Source organism: Balaenoptera ricei, chromosome 11 (assembly GCF_028023285.1).
Source record: "Balaenoptera ricei isolate mBalRic1 chromosome 11, mBalRic1.hap2, whole genome shotgun sequence".
NCBI classification, from domain to species: Eukaryota; Metazoa; Chordata; class Mammalia; order Artiodactyla; family Balaenopteridae; genus Balaenoptera; species Balaenoptera ricei.
The window spans coordinates 57,804,512-57,825,784 of record NC_082649.1 but is presented as its reverse complement, the minus strand read 5'-3'; the positions used below and the strand labels follow the sequence as shown (position 1 = coordinate 57,825,784).

At 46.7% G+C, this 21,273-nt stretch overlaps 1 protein-coding gene across 6 annotated transcripts in view; it reads right to left on the bottom strand.

Moving 5' to 3' along the window:
• The window catches only part of ITGA9 (integrin subunit alpha 9), a 355,586-nt gene that overhangs the window by 66,377 nt on the left and 267,936 nt on the right, over positions 1-21,273 (bottom strand). For 5 of the 6 annotated variants that reach the window (XR_009505770.1, XM_059939171.1, XM_059939172.1 and 2 more), the window contains exons 19-22: positions 15,943-16,029; positions 12,693-12,772; positions 5,279-5,368; positions 3,075-3,183 (exon numbers count right to left, since the gene is read on the bottom strand). Coding sequence is in view for 5 of the 6 variants with exons in the window: in XM_059939171.1 (XP_059795154.1) it covers positions 3,075-3,183; positions 5,279-5,368; positions 12,693-12,772; positions 15,943-16,029 (366 nt within the window). In the remaining variant the exon portion in view is untranslated. Of the gene's footprint in view, positions 1-884; positions 1,593-3,074; positions 3,184-5,278; positions 5,369-12,692; positions 12,773-15,942; positions 16,030-21,273 lie in introns of those variants that run through there. The other variant, XM_059939175.1, reaches the window with a different exon arrangement.

Here is a 21,273-nt window from a genome sequence, read left to right as displayed (position 1 = left end):
AACTCTGATGAAACTTTGAAACCAAGACTAATATCTCTGCCTTCCTTCCATCAGCATTTGCAGTGGAGTCTTTAAACAATGACGCAGCTTGTTGAATATTAGCTTTGAAAAGACACAGAAAAAATATCTTTATATGGAAAGACTTGTGCTTTTCTTCAGGAAGGATGTTGCCAGAATAAGGAAACATAGAATTTTATCCATATCCCTGACCCCATTCTCCCCCACTATCTCTACCTTTTTCTGGGGGTCACTATCACCATCAACCTGGTCAGTGGCTTTCCTGCAGAATGGTCAGAATAATGACAGTTATACCAGAAAATTAGTCGTCAGAGAATTCTCAAGGAAACTGTCAGCTTTGCTAACACAAGAGGATTTCCTTCCAGTCAATGACACACACTATCTATCTTTCAGACCCAGCCAACTTTCTTAATCCTGAACGGAATGCTATGTACTTCCTCAGGCAACTGATAATCACGAGGAGAATCTAAGGGTCATGCCAATCAGTCATTTCTGGCGCCCCTATTCCCCAGCCTGTATCTACGTCAGGATACAAGAAGAAAGCTCTTTGCCTGAATACGAAACTTTAAGCTCCCTGCAAAAATGCATTCAGAGAAACATGATGTAACCACATGCCCTCAGATTTCTTTCTTTCTTTTTTTAAAGAGGGGGAAAAGAACATTTTGTGTATCTTTTGAATATGTTTTTGTATAATTGTTATTCTTTTTTGTCTTCTCCTTTCAACATCTATATCCTCTTTTAAAAAAAATTTTTATTTTACTGAAGTATAGTTACTTTACAGTGTTGTGTTAATTTCTGCATATACCCTTTTCATTACATGATGTGTGTCATTTGACCCCTTCTCAATAATGTTTTTTTTTTTTTTTTTTTTTTTTTTTTTTAGTAAATTTATTTATTTATTTATTTATTTATTTTTGGTTGTGTTGGGTCTTCGCTTCTGCGCGAGGGCTTTCTCCAGTTGCGGCGAGCGGGGGCCACTCTTCATCGCGGTGCGCGGGCCTCTCACTGTCGCGGCCTCTCCCGTTGCGGAGCACAGGTTCCAGACGCACAGGCTCAGTAGTTGTGGCTCACGGGCCTAGCCGCTCCGCGGCATGTGGGATCTTCCCGGACCGGGGCACGAACCCGTGTCCCCTGCATTGGCAGGCGGATTCCCAACCACTGCGCCACCAGGGAAGCCCTCAATAATGTTTTTGACTGTATATTTTATTGTAAGACACCTCCAAAAGTTTAGTTTAAGTAACTAAACTTACTTAATTTGTAAGTAGTTAAAATTAAAATGATTTAAGCAAAATGAAATAACTCCATCTGGCCTTTATCTGTTTTCTATCCAATTACAAAAAAGCAATGGAGAAAAAGAAACTAATTCTGAGAAGCAATTCAGAACCACTGAGGCCCTATTCCCAGCAATCACTCTAAGGTCTCAAAAGCAAGGCTAACCTCATCTTTCCCTTTTTCCCTGTAAATCAAACATAGGGTGTGACAGCTGGGGCTTAGCTGGCCGGCAGGCGCCTCCTCTCTGAGCTGGGATGTGTGCTATCCATCATGGCTTCGGAGGCCTCTTGCCTGGGAGAATGCTTTGGAGAAAGGAAGACCACTGTTTGTGAGAGACCACAAATATTTTACTGCCTCCCTCTCTGGACCCTCACCCCATCTTTATTCGTCATCCCCTTGGTCCACCTAGGAGTGGCCACAGGGAAAAAAAAAAATAATTATTTGGCCACAGCAGCAGATGCCAGACCAGGAAACTATCTTCTCTGTGGGGAAGGATGGAGGGGAGGCAGGGGAGGGCTTCGGGAGCTAGAGCTGGAGAGATGTGGGATGTGGATTACGGTACACTGTCTCCATCACTTCATCCCCAGCTCCTGGCAGGTGCTGAGCTACACAGGGGTGTCCAGGCAATGCCCGCCCAGTCCTGGCCCCAGCCTGGCTGATCCCAGCTCTGTGCCCTGCAGCATGTCCTCTACCCGCTGGGCCTACATTTCCCGCATTTGTCAATTGAGGAGAATGCCTGGATTCTCTAACTTTATGTCCCTCTAACTTTATGTTCAAAGACCCTCCTGTTGAACAGCACTGGCCTGAAGGGTCTGTACTTAGAGCAGGGCTCAGCAAATGATGGCCTGTACACCAGATCTGGCCCGCCACCTGCTTTTGTACAGCCTGCGAGCTAATATGGCTTTATATTTTTAAATGGTTGGGAAAAAAAATCAAAAGAAGATGAACATGTCATGATATGTGAAAATGATATGAAATTCAAATGTCAGTGTCCACAGCTACAGTTTCGTTTGTGCATGGCCTATGGTTGCTTCCATGCTACAGAAGCAGAGTTGCATAGTTGCTGCAGAGACTGGATGGCCCGCGAAGCCTAAATACTTATCTTCTGGCCCTTTGCAAAAAAAGTGTGCCCACCCCTGGCTTCCAGAAGGATGCTGTCCTTCACGGTGTCCACAGTCCACACCGAGTGGACCTGCTGGACACAGTGCTTATGTGATGGAAGAGCCAGCCCTGTTCTTTGGGAGAGCAGCGTGTTTCCCCTGGGGGAGTTCCCATCGCTCACACTGCTTTGCTCTTGTAAAACCCCACTTCTGAAAGGCTGTCCCTCTGTGGGAGGAGTGGGCTCCTGGCTGAGTCAGTGTGGAGAAGTCCAGGATTAAGGAGACACGGCAAATCCTTGAGGCTGCCCTGTCCACAATGTGAAGAATGATGGAGAACTGAAAGGGGTCCTTTGGGGCCATTTGGGCAGGGATGCTGGCCTGGCCTCAGCATTCAGAGCATTCATGCAGCTCTCCCTCCAAATACTGAAGAGCAGAGGGGTCTACACAGCAGAGTACCACACAGCAAAGGGATTAATTCTGTGTGTAGTTATGGAAAACACAAACACACACACACACACACACACACACACACACACACACACACACACACTGCTCCAGCCAACCAGGCTGGGAAGAGTTTCTCTTGGAAGGAGCCTGGCCCCTTCGTTGTCTTTCATAGAAGGCACATCCCTTGGGCCCTTCCATTGGTCCCCAGTGACAGAGAAGGTCTCCAGGGGTGGATACCTGAAGGGTGACATTGAGAGGCTGGAAATGACACTCCAGGTCTTCCAGCTGAATGAAGTTGGATGCGTCCACAGACTCGCCGTACACAAAGGAGGTTGGAGACATGATTCTGAAAGAGGAAAGTATGAAATCTGTCATCCCAACCCAGGGTCACTGTTATCCTGAGAACCCAAACATCTGTCCCTATTTAATCTAGAACCTGGCTCCCCCCAGTGTCCTCCACCAAACACTTCCCTTCTGGAACTGTTCCTTCCCTCTCCTGTAAATGGACACAGCCAGACCTACGCCTTCTAAACAGACATTTCCAGTAATGTCTTGTCATCTTAGGTGAAATCAACAAGCTACGTATACAAACATGTACCAGCATTACATTTCTAAAATGAGGAGGAAGACGATGGTAGCTTTGATTTCTGTTTTTTTTTTTTTAAACTGGATTATAAAATTACACATGTTCTGTTTTGTCATTTGAAAAACACTTTGTGGATTGAAAAAGATTATGACAATTTAAATGAATTATATATTTGGCATCCTAAGCCCCACTCTGTGACAAATTCATTTAAAAAAAATAAAGATTTTCCGACTACCAAAATTACTAGGAATTAGGTATTAAAAGTTGAGTCCTCTCAGTGATAGCCTTTTTCTTCAGATTTCAAACAGTGGCTACGTAAGATGTGATTAAGAATTCCGGTTCATTCTGTAGTGATGCTTTCAACGTTGCCCGCAAAAACAAACCCCAAGATGAGACAAAGCCAGGCGTACTTAAATTCCCAGACAAATAAATGGACTCTAGAGGAGATTCTAGAAGCTGCTCACTTGCCTAAACACAATAATGTAAGATTTTTGGTACCAAGTCTGAATGGATAGCAATTCACCTATTTTCAACTTAACGTATATTAGTTTGGAAATGCAGTGAGTTCCCAGTACCACCCAATGGCAAGAGCTGGTTCATTTAAATGAGCCCCGTTTTATGTTCCTGGAAGTATCAGCGGTTCACTCGTTTGTTTAACTGATGGCTTCATCGGCGGGGGGAGAGGGGGCTGGCGGGGGTGGGGGGTGCTGTTAACACCTCACAACGAGGTCTCTGAGGGCCGGATAACGGGATCAAGTGAGCCTGTGTTTTCTCTTTCATCCCCCAAGGACGGGCTTGGTCTTGGGGATATTCTCACTGTGCCTCTGAGGAGACAAGTAAATAAACTACAGGGTTAAAAATAGAGCCATGAACAGAGGCAAATCTGTGTTAATTTGCAAATATATTCCACCAATGCCTCATGTCTAAAGAACGTGCTGAAAAACGCCAAGAGGCAGGAACGCCCACCGGAGACTCATTCCTGACACCCAGCAGAGTGGGGGAGCTTTGCAGGGATGGTTCCTTCTGCAAAGCATTAACTTTTCTACTTCCAGCCAAGGCCGGGACCCAGAAGCACTTGAAAACTGAAAAATGAGAAACTTTGAACCTCCAGAAAGTTCAGCTTGCCTGTGGGGCAAGGGTTCAACAGGTCCTCATTTGATCTAAACTAATTGTGCAAATCCTTTTTCCACTATCAAAGAAGTATGTGCTGTTTCTGAAGCCGGAAACAGGAACTGACTTCTCATTTTTCCAGGCCTGGGTTTTGGCTGAAAACCACCCCGGGTTGTTTTGGGTGCCTGCCTGCAGCCCTGCTTTCCAACAATGCCAAGGACTTCAGCCAGGCAGATGGCGTGCCTGCTGTGATCGGCCCTGCCTGCTGGCTCTGCAGAAGGGTCGGAAACACGCAAAGTCAGCGGTGACTCGAGGCTAATCAGAAAGCAGCCCAGGCTTCCTGGGAGCCAGCCAGGGCACTGGGACGCATCTGGCCGTAACCTCTGGCCCAGGAGCCTTTGGCTAAGATTTTAATCTCAGGAATCAAGCTGCCTCCTATCCTATGACACTCTGGAGGGGTGGGCACTGGGAAGAGATGCATGTAAAGATGTACAGAATATTCAAAGAAATTATGGGGCTTATATTTGTCATCACACTTCCTGTGTTACCTACCAGGTGGGTGGGTAGCTGGGAAAGAGGAGAAAATCAGGGAGGAGGACACGAGTCACTGCAGCTAAAGCTTCATCCTGCATTTCAAAGCTGGGCAGAAGAGGAAGTGGCAGGGCTGCTGGCTCCTGGCTACACAAGCAAACATAAGAGAAGCACAGGGTTCCGCTCCAGGCAGATCTGTGTCCCGGCTACTCACCCAGTGATGGATGTGTCCACCTCGTGCATCAGCGGCACCGTCAGCGTGAGGGTGTTGTCGTGCAGGGACTCAGAGCGCTCCATGTTGCCGCTGCGCAGGGAGAGAGGAGGGGACACTGGTCAGCACAGCCCGCCCACAGAGGGCGTCTCCCCTCCCTGCAACAGGTCTCCGTTCTGCACCTTTTTACCCTCCGCTCTGTTTTTCGTCCCTGTATGGCATCCCAGTGCCCTATGGTCTCAGTTGTATTCCTCCCACAAAGACATGAGTGGGGAGTGGAGAAGGGAGACAGGAAGGAAGGCAGGCAATCAGGGCACGTGATCCAGGAGGTCAGGGCTGTGGGCAGCTGGGCTCGGTCTGGCCGGGGAACTCTGGGAGGCAGCGTGGAGCACCAACCCCAGTCTCCCTAACTGAGGCCATGGGAGCTGATCCACTGACTCCTGAGGCCTGCTGGGGGGCGGGGAGGGGGCATTAAATCCCTGGCACCTGCCCTATGTGCACAGGTGGGGGGGGTGTGGCCAGAAAAAGCCTCAGGCAGAGGGGCAGGTGCTGAGAGCCGGGAGCTGTCCAGTGCGTGCGTGGTGGAGGTGAGTGCTGAGAGGTTATGGGTGGGCACCAACAGTGTGTGCTGCTTCTGCAAGGCTTGCTCCATGAATAATGGACCAGCAAGGTTAGGGCACTGCAGCTGGGAAGGGGTCTGCTGGACTTTAGCAGCTGTTTTCCATCTACAGGCATCACCCATCATCCACTGACAACCAAGCCCAGGAGAGAGGTCCTGGCCAACCCCGTCCTGATAAATATCATGGGAGCTCCTGTTATGGACTTCAGGCTCCAGCAGGTTCACATACAGGCCTCCCCCTCGGGGTGAGGAAGCACAGAATGGGGAGTCTTGCAGGGTCATTCTGGAAAGGTGAACACAAGGGGGCTGATGCTGTTGAGGGCTACCATGTGCCAGGCACACTCCTCAGCATGACTGAGCTGGGTCCTCAGAGTAACCCCGGAGGGAGGGGCTCACCCACCCCTGACAGGTAAGAAGCAGCTCAGACAGATTAGGTAACTTGCCCCAAGCCCCCACAGCAACCAGGTCAGTCTCCAAAACCAGTGCTTTTCCACTGTGATGCCTTCTCCTGATACCAGATTTGGGGGATTGAGGGAGGGGAGAAGGAAGAGGAGAGGAAGGGAGGAGGAGGAGGAAAAGGAGGAGAGAGAAGACCTAGTTTCCCTTCACTACTTTATGAAATTTCAAATATGAATTGTGATCATTATTGTAGGGAAGCAACCACCTTGGGAAAAAGCATGGCTACTGGGCACATGGTGCTGAACCCAGCACCTACACTTGGTTCTACCACAAAGAGTGAACACAGGGTCCCAGTTGAAAGCTAAGTTCACCCTCCAGGGGTGGAACATAAAAGTCCCCAAGGCCCGCTGAGGTTTGGACACAGCTCATCCGGACCACTCCCCACCCATCATTCCCTGAACCTGGGCAGAGTTCCTGCCGGCTCCCTGCCCTCCCTCCGCCCCCACTGCCTTCCTCTCCCCACCAGCGAGTGCTGAACGCAACCATACTTCAATAGCTCACATCCCCTCTCCTCCTCTCTCCTATTGTTCTGAAACAATGGTGCTCTGTGACTCTGACCCCTGACTCCTCATCTGTCTTCCGCATATGGGGTGAATCCATCACAGTTTACAGAAGCAGCAGGATCAGGTGCCCACCTGGCCTCACTTCCTTGCCCTTCCTTTCCCAGGGGGGACAATAAAAGCTGTACAATCACTGCTCAGGGCAAACCAGAGGTGACTCCTAAATGGATGGGAGGATGGCAACGCCCGGGCCTACTCCCTCCCCTCACCCAGCATCCCGCCAGGTCTGAGTAATTGGTTCCTGATGGAAGCGCCACCCCGTGCCCTGCCATTTGTCCAGCCACCTGTGGCCGCTGGCAGCTCTGGCCCAACAGTCTCATCTGTCATCAGGTGATTGCTCCAGACTGAGTGAAGTTGCAAAGTTGAGATAAAGAGGCTGAACATCAAAAGGCCCCCAGTTATTTTGCGAGCTCGTGACTTGGGATGCTTCCCATGGTCTGCAGAGCCAGGCTGCTGAGACAGGAGCTCTTGAGAAACTGTTTAGTCTCAACTTTCTGTCCTCCTAAATCCACAAGTAGGCAAGAGATCTTCAAAGGGTGGTGACGGGAAGAAAAGGACGACTGGTATTTTAACTGTGGCTTTCAAGATAAGGAGCTTTAAGGATCTTTCCATCACAGTAGGGAATCAAGTGCTGTGGGTGCCCTCTGGGACAGTAAGACCAGATTTTCACCAAAGTCTGCAGAGAAATGGGTGCCTGAAATATTCTGCTGCAAGTTTAATAGATAACACAGCTTCCTAAACATCTGTGATTCAAGAAATTAGAAGATTCTGATATTTAATTATTTAAGCGACCAGTACGAGGTGTTCCCTAATGCTATACAGAAATATTAATGTACATAAAGGGATGTTCTTTAATTAAGTTATTAGCGTTTTCTTATATGCCCAGCACTGCATCTGGTAAATAGTAGGTGCTTAACAGATGTGTGCTGACTGAAAATGTGCCCAGTACAGAGCAAGGAACTACACAGAGTAATCATTTGATGAACCTTTAAAAAAATCCCAATGCCCAGATCTCACCCCAGACAAATTAGATGAGGATCCCTGTAGGGTGGACCAGGCATCGGTAGTTTTTAAGGCTCCCAGGTGATTCCAGTGGGCACCTAAGATCAGAACACGACTGGTCTATGGACATGAGATTCTAGTAGATAAAGTTTCTGCCATTGTGTTGTTTGCTCCCCTTCTTTGACACCTCTGATTAGCCCTAAATGGGATTGGGAAGTAGGTGGAGTTTCCTCTTTTTGACAAGGAAAAGTCTCTTCCATGTCATATTTCCTGCCCAAATGTTCCTTCCCATGAATATCAGCTGCTCCAGGTGTTGAGAGACCCAGACAGCACACTGATAGATCTGCCCAACAATGGTGAGTTTTCTGTGGATCCTAGAAACAGCAGGAGAATGAGAATTTTCAGGTTGGAGTAAGCATCTGCCCCCCTTTATTAAATCCAACAGTCTTGTGCTCTGTGGGCAAGCCATTGCATTGTATCACTCCCCTCTTCAAAAACTTTCAGTGGCTCCCCACTGCCTGGGGAATGCAGCTGAGGCTTTCAAGGCCCTCCGTGGCCCAGCCCAATCTCCTCTTTCAGCCTCATCTTCCTTCTACTGCCCTTGTATGTCCCCCACCCTTCCTCTGAGATGGGCAGGAATCCCCAACGCACTTCAATGCCCACCAGTCACATGGGTGTGACAGAGCAGGCTGTGCCATGCACATCCTCACCACTGTGCCTAGGCTTCTTCAGCCCAAAACCAGACTCCTCTGTGTAAATGCCACCTCCCCACTGAAGCCCTTCTGGATTCTAGCAGTGGGAACAAAGTCTACCTTCTCTATGCTTTGCATGTGTTTCTATTAGATCACAGCCATGCTTTATGTAAACATGAATGATGTGATATTGAAAATAGTGTGAATAAAAAATAATCACATCTTGCACGATTTCAAAGCTGGCAAGCTCAGACAATTGTCATCTGTGTTGAAATGCTATTATTCCTGTGGCAATGCTACCCTGACAAGACAGCGGGAGCCATGCTGCACTGGAAAGTTGTGCAGGAGTTGGGGGACTGCTGGGCTGTATTTTAACATTCACTGTGGTTCTTATTTCCATCTGGTTTGCATGTCCTATTGCAATATGTAGGATATAATTAGTGTTTGTCCCACTAGTGCTGAACTAAAGACCAGAAAGTCATCACCTTTGGAGTGGAGGATGGATATGACAACACAAGGTAAAGAGGGTCAAACAACCACTGTGACGTGCTGTGCTCTCATTTTTAGGAGAAAGAACATTTTCTAAAACATTAAGGAAAGTGCTAAAAAAAAAAATAGAGAAAGCAGCATTAAATGCAAAAATATGCTACAGTGGTGGTGGATTGAGGGGCTCTGAAAATGTGTACTTCCAGCTTCACAGTGGTTCCCAAACAAAAATTAATCTTAATTCTGTGAGTTTTAAATAACATTGAGACTGAGGAAGGACTCCAGTGAAAAAATAAAACAAAGCCTCGTTAAGTGTGTGCCCCACCAGTCCTGCTGCTGTCTACTGTTGGGTTGTATTTGTTGGGGCCTGACCTGAACCTCCCAAATGCCCAGTGACTTCAGGCTTTGGGGGCAAAGCCATTAATTAGTAAGAGGCAAGAATGGACCAAGGGTGATGTTGAAAGATTCAGCACTTAGGAAGAATCTTAGTCTAACCTTTGACTAATTGGTGTTTTTGTGAAAATTCAAGAATCACTCAGGCTGGGGTGAGTATGACAGGGTGTTAAAATGCAAGTTTTGGCTGAGGCATAATAGATGCCAAAATTCAGAGGAAAGCACTAAACCAGGATTTACTATGTCTGGTGGCAACAACCCAAACTATAATGTCAAGGATGTAACAAGAGTCGGGAAAGGAGGATTCTTGGAGACAGATTTTGGAGAAAATGGTTTGTGGTCAGGGGAGGGTGACTGCCTTTTAAGTTAAGCTTCAGGGGACCTTGATCAGGACAGTCAGATGCAGGCCCAGGAAACGTACGGGGAGGGGGCTGCTGGCTTTCCCCTCCTGACTCCACAAGGATCACCTGCCTTTCCAGAGACTATCAGGGCAAAGATTCCTGAGTGGGATCTACATGCAAGAGCCAGGGTGGGGCCACCTTTGGTCCTGTCCCAGGGCACAGTCTCGGCAGCAGGAACTGAAGGCATCTTTGGCCGCCTAGAGGCTGAGGTTGGAAGATGTGGTGAGGGAGGAAGCACAGGTGAGCCTCCCCAGTAGTGGGAGGGCGGAGGGGGTCCCCAAAGGGGAGGAGCCAGCTCTGCATACCCAGACTGAGTGAGTGCCTGCAGCAGTGCCTGGTAAGTAAGACCTTTCCTGTTTGCCTTTTACCTCTCACAACCCCTGCTGTGAGCCTGGGGGGCTCTCAGGGAAAGGGGGAGGGCCAGTAGAAGCACCACTGGAGGAAAGCTAGACTATTCCCGGAGAAAGGCTTCCCTCATGCAGCCTTGCCCTGAAAGAGGGGAGGAAGGCTTAACTTGAAATCAAGTTTTGATTATTTCATGGGACAGGAGACACTTTGATTATGGATTTGTGAATTTGCTTTGAGGCTTGAAGCGACTGTAGGACTTTGCATTAACCAAGAGTGACCTGAGGATGCACAAGACTGTCCTAGACTGTCTCCAAGGACAAGGAAAGAACAAACCCCCCCAAGTGGGCTTAAAGAGAATAGGGACGAAAATGAAGTTTCACACTTGCCAGCGAAAGCGCTGTCTCCCTCTGAAATTTATGTTCATTTGTTCATTATCTGACCTTTGCTGCCAGCACACTGCTCCCCAAGAGAAGGGCTTTTACCAACTTTGGTCCCTGCTGTATCTCCCCTTGTCTCACACAGTGGCTGGTCGTAGTAAGTGCTCAAAGGTTTGTAGAATGAGTGAGGGACAGTGCCTGCTCTGGGCTGTTCTGCCCTACTTCCTGCACTGAGCCGTGTCTGCCTCTGTCTCTAGACTGACCCTGTCTTGATGAGGTTTGAGATGGAAGACTTTCTCTCATTCATCCCTGCTCCCTCTCAGCTTCTGCTCAGTGCTTTACATTTGATGGACATGAATGGGGTTGAGAGGAGTGGTCCAGAGCAGGACCCCTTGCTCTACCTGGGGGTCAGATAGATGGCTGAGCCGGCACCTGTTATCTTGCACAATGGGGCTCATCTGAAAATTCCGGGAGATGACCTTCTCTCTCAGAATGTGGGACCAGGAGCTCCTTCTCAGTGCCCGAGGGTGCAGTCCTCCTTGGAGGAAGTCTTGGGTTGAGCACCCTCATTTCAGAGGTGACCATGTGGGTGGGGGCCTTAGTTTTACAGCGCTTAGCCCCTTGCCTCACTCTGTACCCCGGATTCAGTGGGTCTCCAGACTTGGCCGCATGCTAACCTGTGGCTGCACAATCGCCTTTCTCTGGTTGACTTGCAGCCCCTGGTTTCATGGTCTGCTCATCTAGTGTCTGGCCTTCCGTTTTCCCGGCCTCCATTAGCCATGAGGTTCCTGATTTTGTTATCTCACCTTTTTTCTGTGGATCTTGCCTGACCTTGGGCTTCAGAGTGTTTGGTTCAGATCTCCAGACCACCTCTGGGATAGACTCAGATCCCTTGGCATGAAAGTTTGGCTTGGAGATTAAGGCAACTAGAGATAAGACACGGTAACTGAATGCCTGATCCTTGATCAGACTCTGGACCAGTAAAAAAGTGGCTACAAAGTCATTTTGGGGACAACTGGAACATGGACTAGAGATTAGATAATAGCATTGTATCAGTGTTAAATTTCCTGAATTTTATAACTATACTGGGGTTATTTAAGAGAATGGCCTCATTCTTAGGAAACACATGGAGATACTTATGGGTAAAGAGGCATGATGTCTGCAACTTACTTTCAGATGGTTAAGTGGAAAAAATCATACATAGAAAGAGAATGATAAAATAAATGAGGCAGAGTGTCAAGACTGAGTGAATCTGGGTAAAGGGTATACAGGAGTTCCTTGCGCTATTCTTTGCAACATTTCTGTTAAGTTTAAAATCATTTCCAAATAAAAATTCAAATAAAAAGGTTGCCTTGGGTATCCAACCTATACAGTCAAAGCTTGTATCTCCCTATTCACCCACCTAAGTACCTCTCCTTCCAGCCCAGCTATCGGCCAAGGGCTACCCAGATGGCACTTCAAGGCACGTCTGGATTCTGGCTTGTGGAGGCAGCTCATGACCCCAAAGTCTCTCTCAAGCACCCTTGGCTATACTGGAGAGAGAGAGGCAGGAGCACAGTCCTGAGGGAAGACATCGCTACTGCACTGTCCCCTTCCCTATCTGCCCACTCAGCTCCTAGGACAAGCCCTCTCTTGAGGACCATCTCTTGGGGGCCTCCACCAACAGGCTTGGCCAGGCCCTCAGGCTGCAGGTGCCCTGTCCCTGCATCAAGGGATGCTGGGGTACATCCATGAGAAGCCACTGACCACAGAGGACACTTGTGAACTAACCAACCACATAAGCTTGGGCTGGAATCCTGACCTCTCCAGGTCTGTCTCTCCTCAGCTGTAAAATCATTTACCTCTGACTGGATGAACCCCTAGTCCTTCCCAGCTCTGTCTGAGCTGGTGTCTGCACAAGTGGAACTAGACAAGCACCATCCTTGAGAGACCCGATTCTATGCAGCGGTTTGGGGCTTTATCACTGAGCGGTTCCTTCCTCCTCGGCATTTTGGGCATCATCATCAAAGCATGACCAGGGCATGACCTTTCTTGGTCCCATAAATCTTTCATCTTTGGAAAAAATTTAAATCCCCCTTACCTCAGAGCAGTAACGATGAAGCTGAGAACTTCCTCTTCCCCAGACAGGTGGCTTGTATCAAAGATCACGCTGAATTCATACTATGGGAAAAGAAAGTGACATTTGGCATCAGCCAGCATTCCAAACTTAAACACTACAATCTTCTGCAGTTTATGACCTCTGGATGCTCATTTGCACGGCAAGCTTTATTCTGTGTGCATTTCTCTCTGATGGTCAGGCCAGAGATACAACTTTAGCAATAAAACGCAGAGCCCACTCTGGCGAGAGGTACGCTGTCCTTTTCAGCAACTGAGGTTTTCGTTAGGAAGTGATACGCTTGAACTCTTAAACCAGGACTTCCTAAATTTCACTCACACACCATCATCCCAGTTTTTGCCACATCTGCTTATCATATCACCTGTGATATGTACTTTGTATTTTTATTGCCTCACTCTTGCTGTTTAAAGACTATTTTAAAGAGAAGAATTTATATCACTATCACAGATGGGAATCCAGGATCACTTGCCATAAAGAGGAGGTCATCATAAAAATAAACATAACGGAAACAAAGGGGTGTTGAATTCTGTTGCCTGCTGAAGGCTCTGGGCCTAAGGTCTGCTCTATTTTGATAAAAGGGAGATTAACGACTGATAGGGAGGTGTTAGAGATATTGTAGAGCTACCGGAGAATTTCTTCCGCAAAAAGTTAGGATTGAAAGAGTATTGAAAAGGTAATAAATTTCTCACCGTTAGAGTCAACGTGGTTTAGTGTTATGTCCATGTATCACCTAAAATCATCTCATGAGCCACCCAGAATCATCTCAGGTACTCCCAGTGGTGGGCACCCTGTGATTCGGGGAACACTGTTCCAAGCAAATGGTTTTCACCATATACACACCAGGCAAGTGTGGGAATCAGGAAGGACCCCTCGGGTAGGGCTTATAGAGCCAGGCTCTACCACAAACTATGTGATCTTGGCCAAGATACTCGATCTCTTTGCATTTCAATAAAAAAGAAGAGGGTGGACAAAATGATCCTTAAATTCCATCAAGTTCTGAGAGTCTATGACTTATTTAATATCTAAATATTTGTTCCTTTATGACGTCATTTTGTTCCTTTATGACGAATTCTAGGCAATGGTCTAACTTTGCAACACCGGATTCTACTGAACTGCATGCTACCTGAAAGTAATGAACGCTGGACCACGACACTGGACCATCAACTAGAGCGGATGCTGGGCATCCCTTTGTAGACAGAAATTTCTGTTGCAGTGAGACCTGTCAGCTTACAGTGAGGGTGGGTCATGAAGATAGGACAGGAAACAGAGCTGGAGGACCCAAAGGAAGGGAAAGTCAAGGGTCTCATTGCAGCAGAGAGTCTGAACTGGCAGGAGATCTGAATTACGCGTTCTAAAGATCAAAGTGAGGTAAGAAGCAAAAGATTTGGGCACAAAGCCAAAATGAGAGCCAGAGGCCTGGGAGAACAGAAGGTCAGGGACCGGGCAGGCTGGTCATGAGAGACAGAAACATACGGCCAGCGAAGTAAGCAGATAGTGTGGTCATGAGGCTTAGCAGGTGGTCTGGAGCCTGATGACCCACAGGGTCTGAGGGCAGGGGAGGACAAGCCGGGCTGTGGATAGAGGGAGCCCCATCCCTGCTGGGTCGCTTCTGGGGCTTTCTCCAGGGACTCACCCCCAGAGACCTGCCTCCAGGACCAGCCTTGCTACAGGCCTTGACTTCCGTATGTGGAGGAAGGCAGTGACATTACCAAGCTGGAAGAAAAATCCAACATCCAACATCCATACTTCTGTTGGCTCTGTGACTATTTTGAGAGAGAATGAATTTTAACAAAATTTAAGGCCCCATAAGTCAAGATTACTTTATTTTCACTGTATTCATTTATTCACTTTCTCTCTATGGGAAGTATTCCTGGATCCATCTGCAATGATAAGTTTTCCTTTTAAAGTATCTTTAAAAGTAGCAAGACGCACCTTAGGTTTGAGGGAGGGAGGCTGGATTTTACAACAAAATGGCTACTTTTAAAGTGTTTCAATTAAGTCTATTTCCTGTTGCTCAAAAGATTTCAATAAAATGTGTGTGTGTGTGTGTGTCTGCATGTGCGTGCCACATTTTACTACAGGCAATGATGCCCAGCATTCAGGGTCCTCCTGCTGCATCCTCACCCTACCTGGAATCTCACAGGACTTGGCCCATATTCTGCCAGCTTTTCTGAGGGCAGCCACCACTTGGGGCTTCCCTTCTCCTGGGATGAATGTGGACAGAATGAGGATCAGAGCCAGAAAAAAGGCTGAGGAATCACAGATATAAGAGCCACCACAGTTTGGAGCAGGTACATTCAACGAGGCTGAGGGATTCAAGTGATTTGCTAAGAAATGAGCAAATCTTCCTTACTAGAACATTCTCACAACTGGTTTGCAAAACAGCTACTATGTACTGAGACCAAAAAGCCTTAGAGATTAAAATGATCCAATTCTATGACATAGGCAGGATAAAAGGATTAAACTTACTTTTTTTTTTTTTTTTTTAGGAAGGGAAAAAAGGTAGACAAAGGAATATAAAATTTCCTTCAAATCATAGCAGGGAAAACAGCTTCCATTTAAAAAGGTGGAACTGGTCTTTTAGAGTCTAGTTTTACCTCCAAAAATCACATCTTCTACGTCTTTGCATCTCTTTATAATGATGGCACATACTAGAATGTTCCATGAATCTCCGAATACGCTAAACCATATTATTGTTTGAGCTTAGAAAATCTGGCTCCTTATAAATACCAAAGTGACTGTACTTTCTTGTACTTTTCTGAAAAAATGAAGTGCAATACAATTATTTATATTTTAAGAGGTCTCTTCAAAAAATTGTGAGTTCCCGGGGGGCAACAGCCAGGACTGTAGATCACTAGCCCAGACCACATCTTCTCCTATGTTGTTCCAGGGACTCAAAGTGGCATGGGATGTCCCAGAAAATAAAATGTTAAGAGGCCAACCAGATGGTGCTTGACAAAGTACAAAGGCCGTGGCGTGTGTCTCACATCTGCGGTATGTCACGTGGATCAAGGGGAAGGACCACATGTCCACAGCACCCGGAACAGACTTGGAGATGGCCATAGACAGGGCTGGCTGTGCCCAGGCAGGGCTTTACTGGCCACCCCACTGCAGTGGGGTGTGGACGAAACCTCGGGGAGGCAGTTGCAGAATGAGTGGCTGGTGGGAAGGGCCGGGGGCGCTGCCAAGGAAGTGCCCCGTCCCTGCCCCTTACCTTCGACTTCGACCTCATGAAAGGGAATCCCACACTGCATTTGAGGAAGTCTGATTCCAGCAGTTCACAGGAAATGCCCATTTCCTCCTGAAAGACAAAAAGTACCAACAGATGGGCTGGCTGCACCAGGACAGGTGTGTGGAGAAGCCCCAGGGAGGCAAATCCAGGCTTCAGCAGACATGGTCCTGCTTTAAGGAAGTTCTCAGACAACAGCCACTGTTGGCTGTGCTGGAATGAGGAGTCTCTGACAGGCCAAGTCCCCATCCTCCTCTGACTGCCCACTCGCCCCCCCGCCACCCTTGCCAGAGGTTCTCTGGGAAGACAGTGCAGAGGACAAAACCACTCTTCATTCTTTTTTTTTTTTTTTTTTTATCATGTTTGTTCTTGTATATCAGAGTTTCCCTAACTGTGTTCCGTGAAACATTAGTTCTGTGGGTATTACATTTTAAAAAAGGGTTTTGGGGTCAAAAAGTTTGGAAGATGTAGGGATAAAAAGAGTTAAAAATGTGATTTTTTAAAAAAGCAATTATTATTATTATTTTTGGATTTTATTTTACTTGTTTTTTTTATACAGCAGGTTCTTATTAGTAAGAACACTCTTCATTCTTAATCAACCCTTTGGCTCTGAAGCCCAGTGCTCTCCTGGTGAAACGGGACAGCCCACACGTGAGCTGGATGCCTCCTTAGGTTTGCATTAAAAGGCATCCAAGTTGCCTTTCTGGCTCACACCCTAATCTTGCCTTTCAAAACCTTACTAGTTGAGGAAAAATAAACGCTAAGAAAATCGCACCAAGGAAAACACAGGGATTCTTTACAGCATGAAGCAATGAGGGCTGAGCTACACCCTCAGCAAGCCTTCCCAGGGTGGGGGTGGATGCAAGGGCAAGGAGAGGGCTCCCAGCATAGCTGGCCTGGGCTGGACTCTACAGCCAGGCATGAGAAAACCAGGAAAGGGGCCGCAGGGAGCTGCCATCGTTCCACCTGCACACATGGTTTACAACCAAAGTCAAAGGAAAGCAGGAGGCTCTTCATAACCCACAGGGCCTCTCCGAGTCACTGAGGCCAAATCAAGACTTCTGAGGGGAGACAGAATGTTTGCAGATTTGGGGAAAGGAGAAGGCACAGAACAGAACTAGCACTGGCTGAATGTCTAGAAGCTGGAGTACTGGAGTTCAATGAGGTCATGTGACTTCCTCAAGGTCATTCTTGGCTGACTCTAAAACCTATCTCCTTCCCCTACCAAGGCCCTGATCTTCTCGAGGGCCTTGGCAACTCTGCAACAAGCAATGGCAGCCAAAAGGAACCAACCTGTGTGGATTCTGGCTCTGAAATGTCACCCATGCTCCCTCCTCCAATATCCAGGACCTGCGCCTCAGCCCAGACCCACACTTCCAGGTAAATGGGTGAAATAAAAAAAGTTTAAGTTGTGTGTCTAATCAGAAAAAAAAAAAATGTGAGCACTTACCACAACATACCTACTTAGTTATATGTTATACACATCTACTATTACACTAATATATTATGAACATTATCAAACACAAAAAGTAGAAATGACAAAAAATAAATAACTCATCTGTGGGATTAGAAGTCAAGATAATAATTGGCGGGTGGCAAGTGGAAGGGAGTTCTCGGGGTGCTGGGGATGTTCTCAGGTGTGATCATTGTGAAAACTCACTGAGCTGGGCACCTAATGATTTGTGTACTTCTGTCTGTTTTTTAAACATCAATAAAACTTTATTTAGAAAATAGCAACAAAGCAACAGCAACACAAACAACCAGAAATACAAGGAAATAAAAAATAGGAGATATATAAATATAAAAGGAAACTGTAGCTTATCTTTCAGCATCCAATCTAGATATCCAATGGGGATAACTGATCTCAGTGACTGTTAACTTTTCTAACGGTTCTCCGTGACCTTGGTCAGCATCCCTCATGTGGGCTTGGGACCTCCTGCATTAAAATTGGTTTGGGAGCGCCTTAAAAAAAATACAGATTCCCAGGCCACGCCCCAGTGGTCTTAGACCCTGAGTACACTCTGAGATTGTGGGACCTGAGATAAGCATTTTCAATACATGGTAGGTGATACAGTAAGTGTTCCACTGTGTAATGCTTTGGGAGCCACTGCTATGAGTTTGCCTTTTTTTGGTCCATTCTACAGGCTGCTTGAGCAATCTTCTTAAAATGCCTTTCTCCATTATGAACATAATAAAGCTCAAAATCTTAACACTGGCATACATTTGGCCCCTACCTCTCTGAGCACATACGTCACTATTCTACAAACATCCTTTTCTTGGTCTCATTTCCACATTTTCCACACTTTTGCCTAGTTGTTCCCACTGTCAAGAACACCTTTCCTCAGCCCTTCCTCCAAGGTTTCCTTCACCCATCTTGCCCCAAACACTCGTGGGTGGTAGGTAAGTTTGCATATCTAATATGGGCATGGCACAGGATTTGGAACGGACCCTGAGCATCCACTGAGTGGCTGAGTCATCACATCACCTCCCACGATCAGCACTGAGGACACAGGTCTGAATGACATTAGTCCCTGTCCTTGAAGAGCTCACAGCTTAGAAGGGGGACATCTTCCAGCAGAGAAACAGACATTTACAGAGCAGTGTGAGGGGCTGCTCTTGGAATCTCGAGAACATGCAGCGGCAATCTCAATAAGGAAAACCAGTGAATAATTTCTCAAATGCTGTCTCACGAACTGCATGGCCCAAAGATTGGTCCTAATGATTCACTGTTGGTGGCCTCTTGTCACCATCCTCTTCCTTATAATTCCTCACCCAAGAAGCAATGTCCACAATTGCCCCAAGTACAAGCTACGCTAAATCCTAGCTAACTGGCCTGTGGGCATTAGAGGCAGCGAGCTCAAGCCTAGGTGACCTTAACTCCCTGGGACAGTCTTGGTTTAAGTCTGTCGTCCTGGTGTAATTACTCTCAAGAGCATCCCAGGATATACATAAATTATATTACTCAACCCAGTTCCAAAGCTCAATATCTCACTGGAAATCCCTTTCAAACCAGGAGAGAGGTTTTCTATTTAAGTCAAAGGTCTATCCGTTCTCAAAGATTTATCACCCCGAAGACTTCTTCAGGTTTTACATGGATGTGAAGGACTCATTGAGGCTTTAAAAATTTACTCTGGAACTTGAGGGGACCTCCGTTTACTCAGCTTTGATCTAAGACTGCTTTTGATTGCCTGAGAACTGCTGAACTACCTTATTTTTGTTAATTCCAAAATGCGAGGAAATAACATTTAAACCAGCATTTATTGCATTATTCCACATCTCTCTTCCACCCTACTCAGTCTAATAGAAATGACAGAATTCCGGTTGGATCTTGGGGTGGGGGACAAGCAAAAAGAGTGAAAACCAAAGACTTCTGTAGGAATGAGCGCGCTCAGTGTACGGTCATGACTCACGCGCTCCTGGACGCTGCAACAGGAAGGAATGTCATGGATCACCCTTCTGCGCCTGTCAGCACCAGAACAGCCCTCCCATGGCTATGTAAGTCCCCTTGACTGAAAGGCTTTAATTCCGTTTTCCACTCTTCACTGCAGCTATGAGGCAAAGAGGCCCCCAGAGCATGGGCTTCAGCAAACACTGTGACTGCTGGTGTGGACGGCACAAGTGCTGCACCCAGAACCCCTTTACTAGATGACTTCCAGTCCCTGGCTGAATGGGAGCTGCTTTGCCTGGGAGGTTATAACACCCTTCCTCTGCAGCCTATGATTGACATGGGTGCAAAAGGCTGCCCCTTTGCCTCAAGGTGAGACCAGCTGTGCTGTGCAACTCATGTTCCAGAGCCCCCGTGGGATTAGGCTGAGAGCACATCCCTGTTTGCCTCTGTCCTCTGCCCCATTCTGTTCCCTTCACTCTTTTTCTCCCAAGAGCATTTCTGCAGTAAATCATTTGCCCAGGAATCCCCATCTCAGGTTCTTCTCCGGTGAACCTGACCTCAGACAATACTCTTTATAGATGAGGCTGCTGGCACTGAGAGCTTCTGTTAAGTACTGGGCATTTGTTCCCAGGTGGGGAGAGGCAATGGAAGGGGAACCCTCACATGCTAACGAATGTTGTTCAAATCCATACTAACCAAAGGAAAAACTTTCTAACTACTGGTTATAAAGTCAGCATAGCTGCCCCCATCAGGGGAGCACTTAATCTCAAAGCAGTATCAGCACCCCCTATGCTCTGGTTTTAGATCCTGCCTGGGGCATAACCTTAAAAAACAGGGTCACTATGGAGCTAGGTACCACCCCCGCCCACCTCCACCCCCACTCCCCATAGTCAGGCAGGCATCCTGTAGTCAAAGAAGTCTCAGGGAACCTTTACAAAATGAATGTTGGGGTGATGTGGCTAAACTAGCTGTGCCCTGGCTTTAGACAGCATCAGGAATAGTGATCTAGTGGGGGGAGGGTGCTTTGTACCTCCACCAGGCACATGGTACCCCACCAGGAGGTACATGGGAGAGATTCTAGGGACAAGGCTTCTCCTTGGCTCTGATTCCTTCTGTGCCTCAATCATTGCTTACATTGACTTTAGCTTGGAGAACTTACCTTCAGCACTGTTGCAAGTCTTATGATTACCAGCTCTCAGCTGACAGGGAATGTGGACCAGTGAATAGACTGTCTACCCTTTGTCCCTGATTGCCAGACAGTGTAGAATCTGATTATCCAACTCAGATGCAGTGCAAATCTACTAAAACCTGTTACAAAGGTGCAGGCTTTCATGAAATCAATGAAAGTGATGCTCAGAAACTGCTCAAACCACTCAAAGCCTCTAATTAAGTCTGGATCTGGCAGAGTTAGATCAGTTAACTGTTGAAGAAGTCAAAATTATCCTTGGATGATAACACTTTAAGATGCTTGAGAAGATAAGGCTTTAAATTTAAAAGATCAAGAGAAGCGTTTGGGAAAAATGTACCATCATAAAAACGACCTTTCTGTGATTGTCCTAAAAACAAAAAAAAAAAGGCAAAATATGAAGCAAAGAATGTTACCTAATAATAGGAATATTCATGTCCAAAAGCTGCCTACCCAGCACTCAGTTACTTCTTTCATTTCAGAAATTAATGCACTGCTATTTTAAAGATGCTAATAAAGCAAATAAACTTTTGCCTTGGGTCTAAGTATCCTTGACCATTATAATTACAATATTACAAGAGCTGTTAAGTGTAGAATAACATAAACTTATATTCATAATCTTTAGTTTCATTTTTCAAGTAAAGTCCCAATCAAAACTTAAAGAAAAAATTTTAATATGAAATTCTGGACCCTATTTTAAGAAGATTCACAAAACTGGCCTTTTTCCCAGTCCCACTTTTCC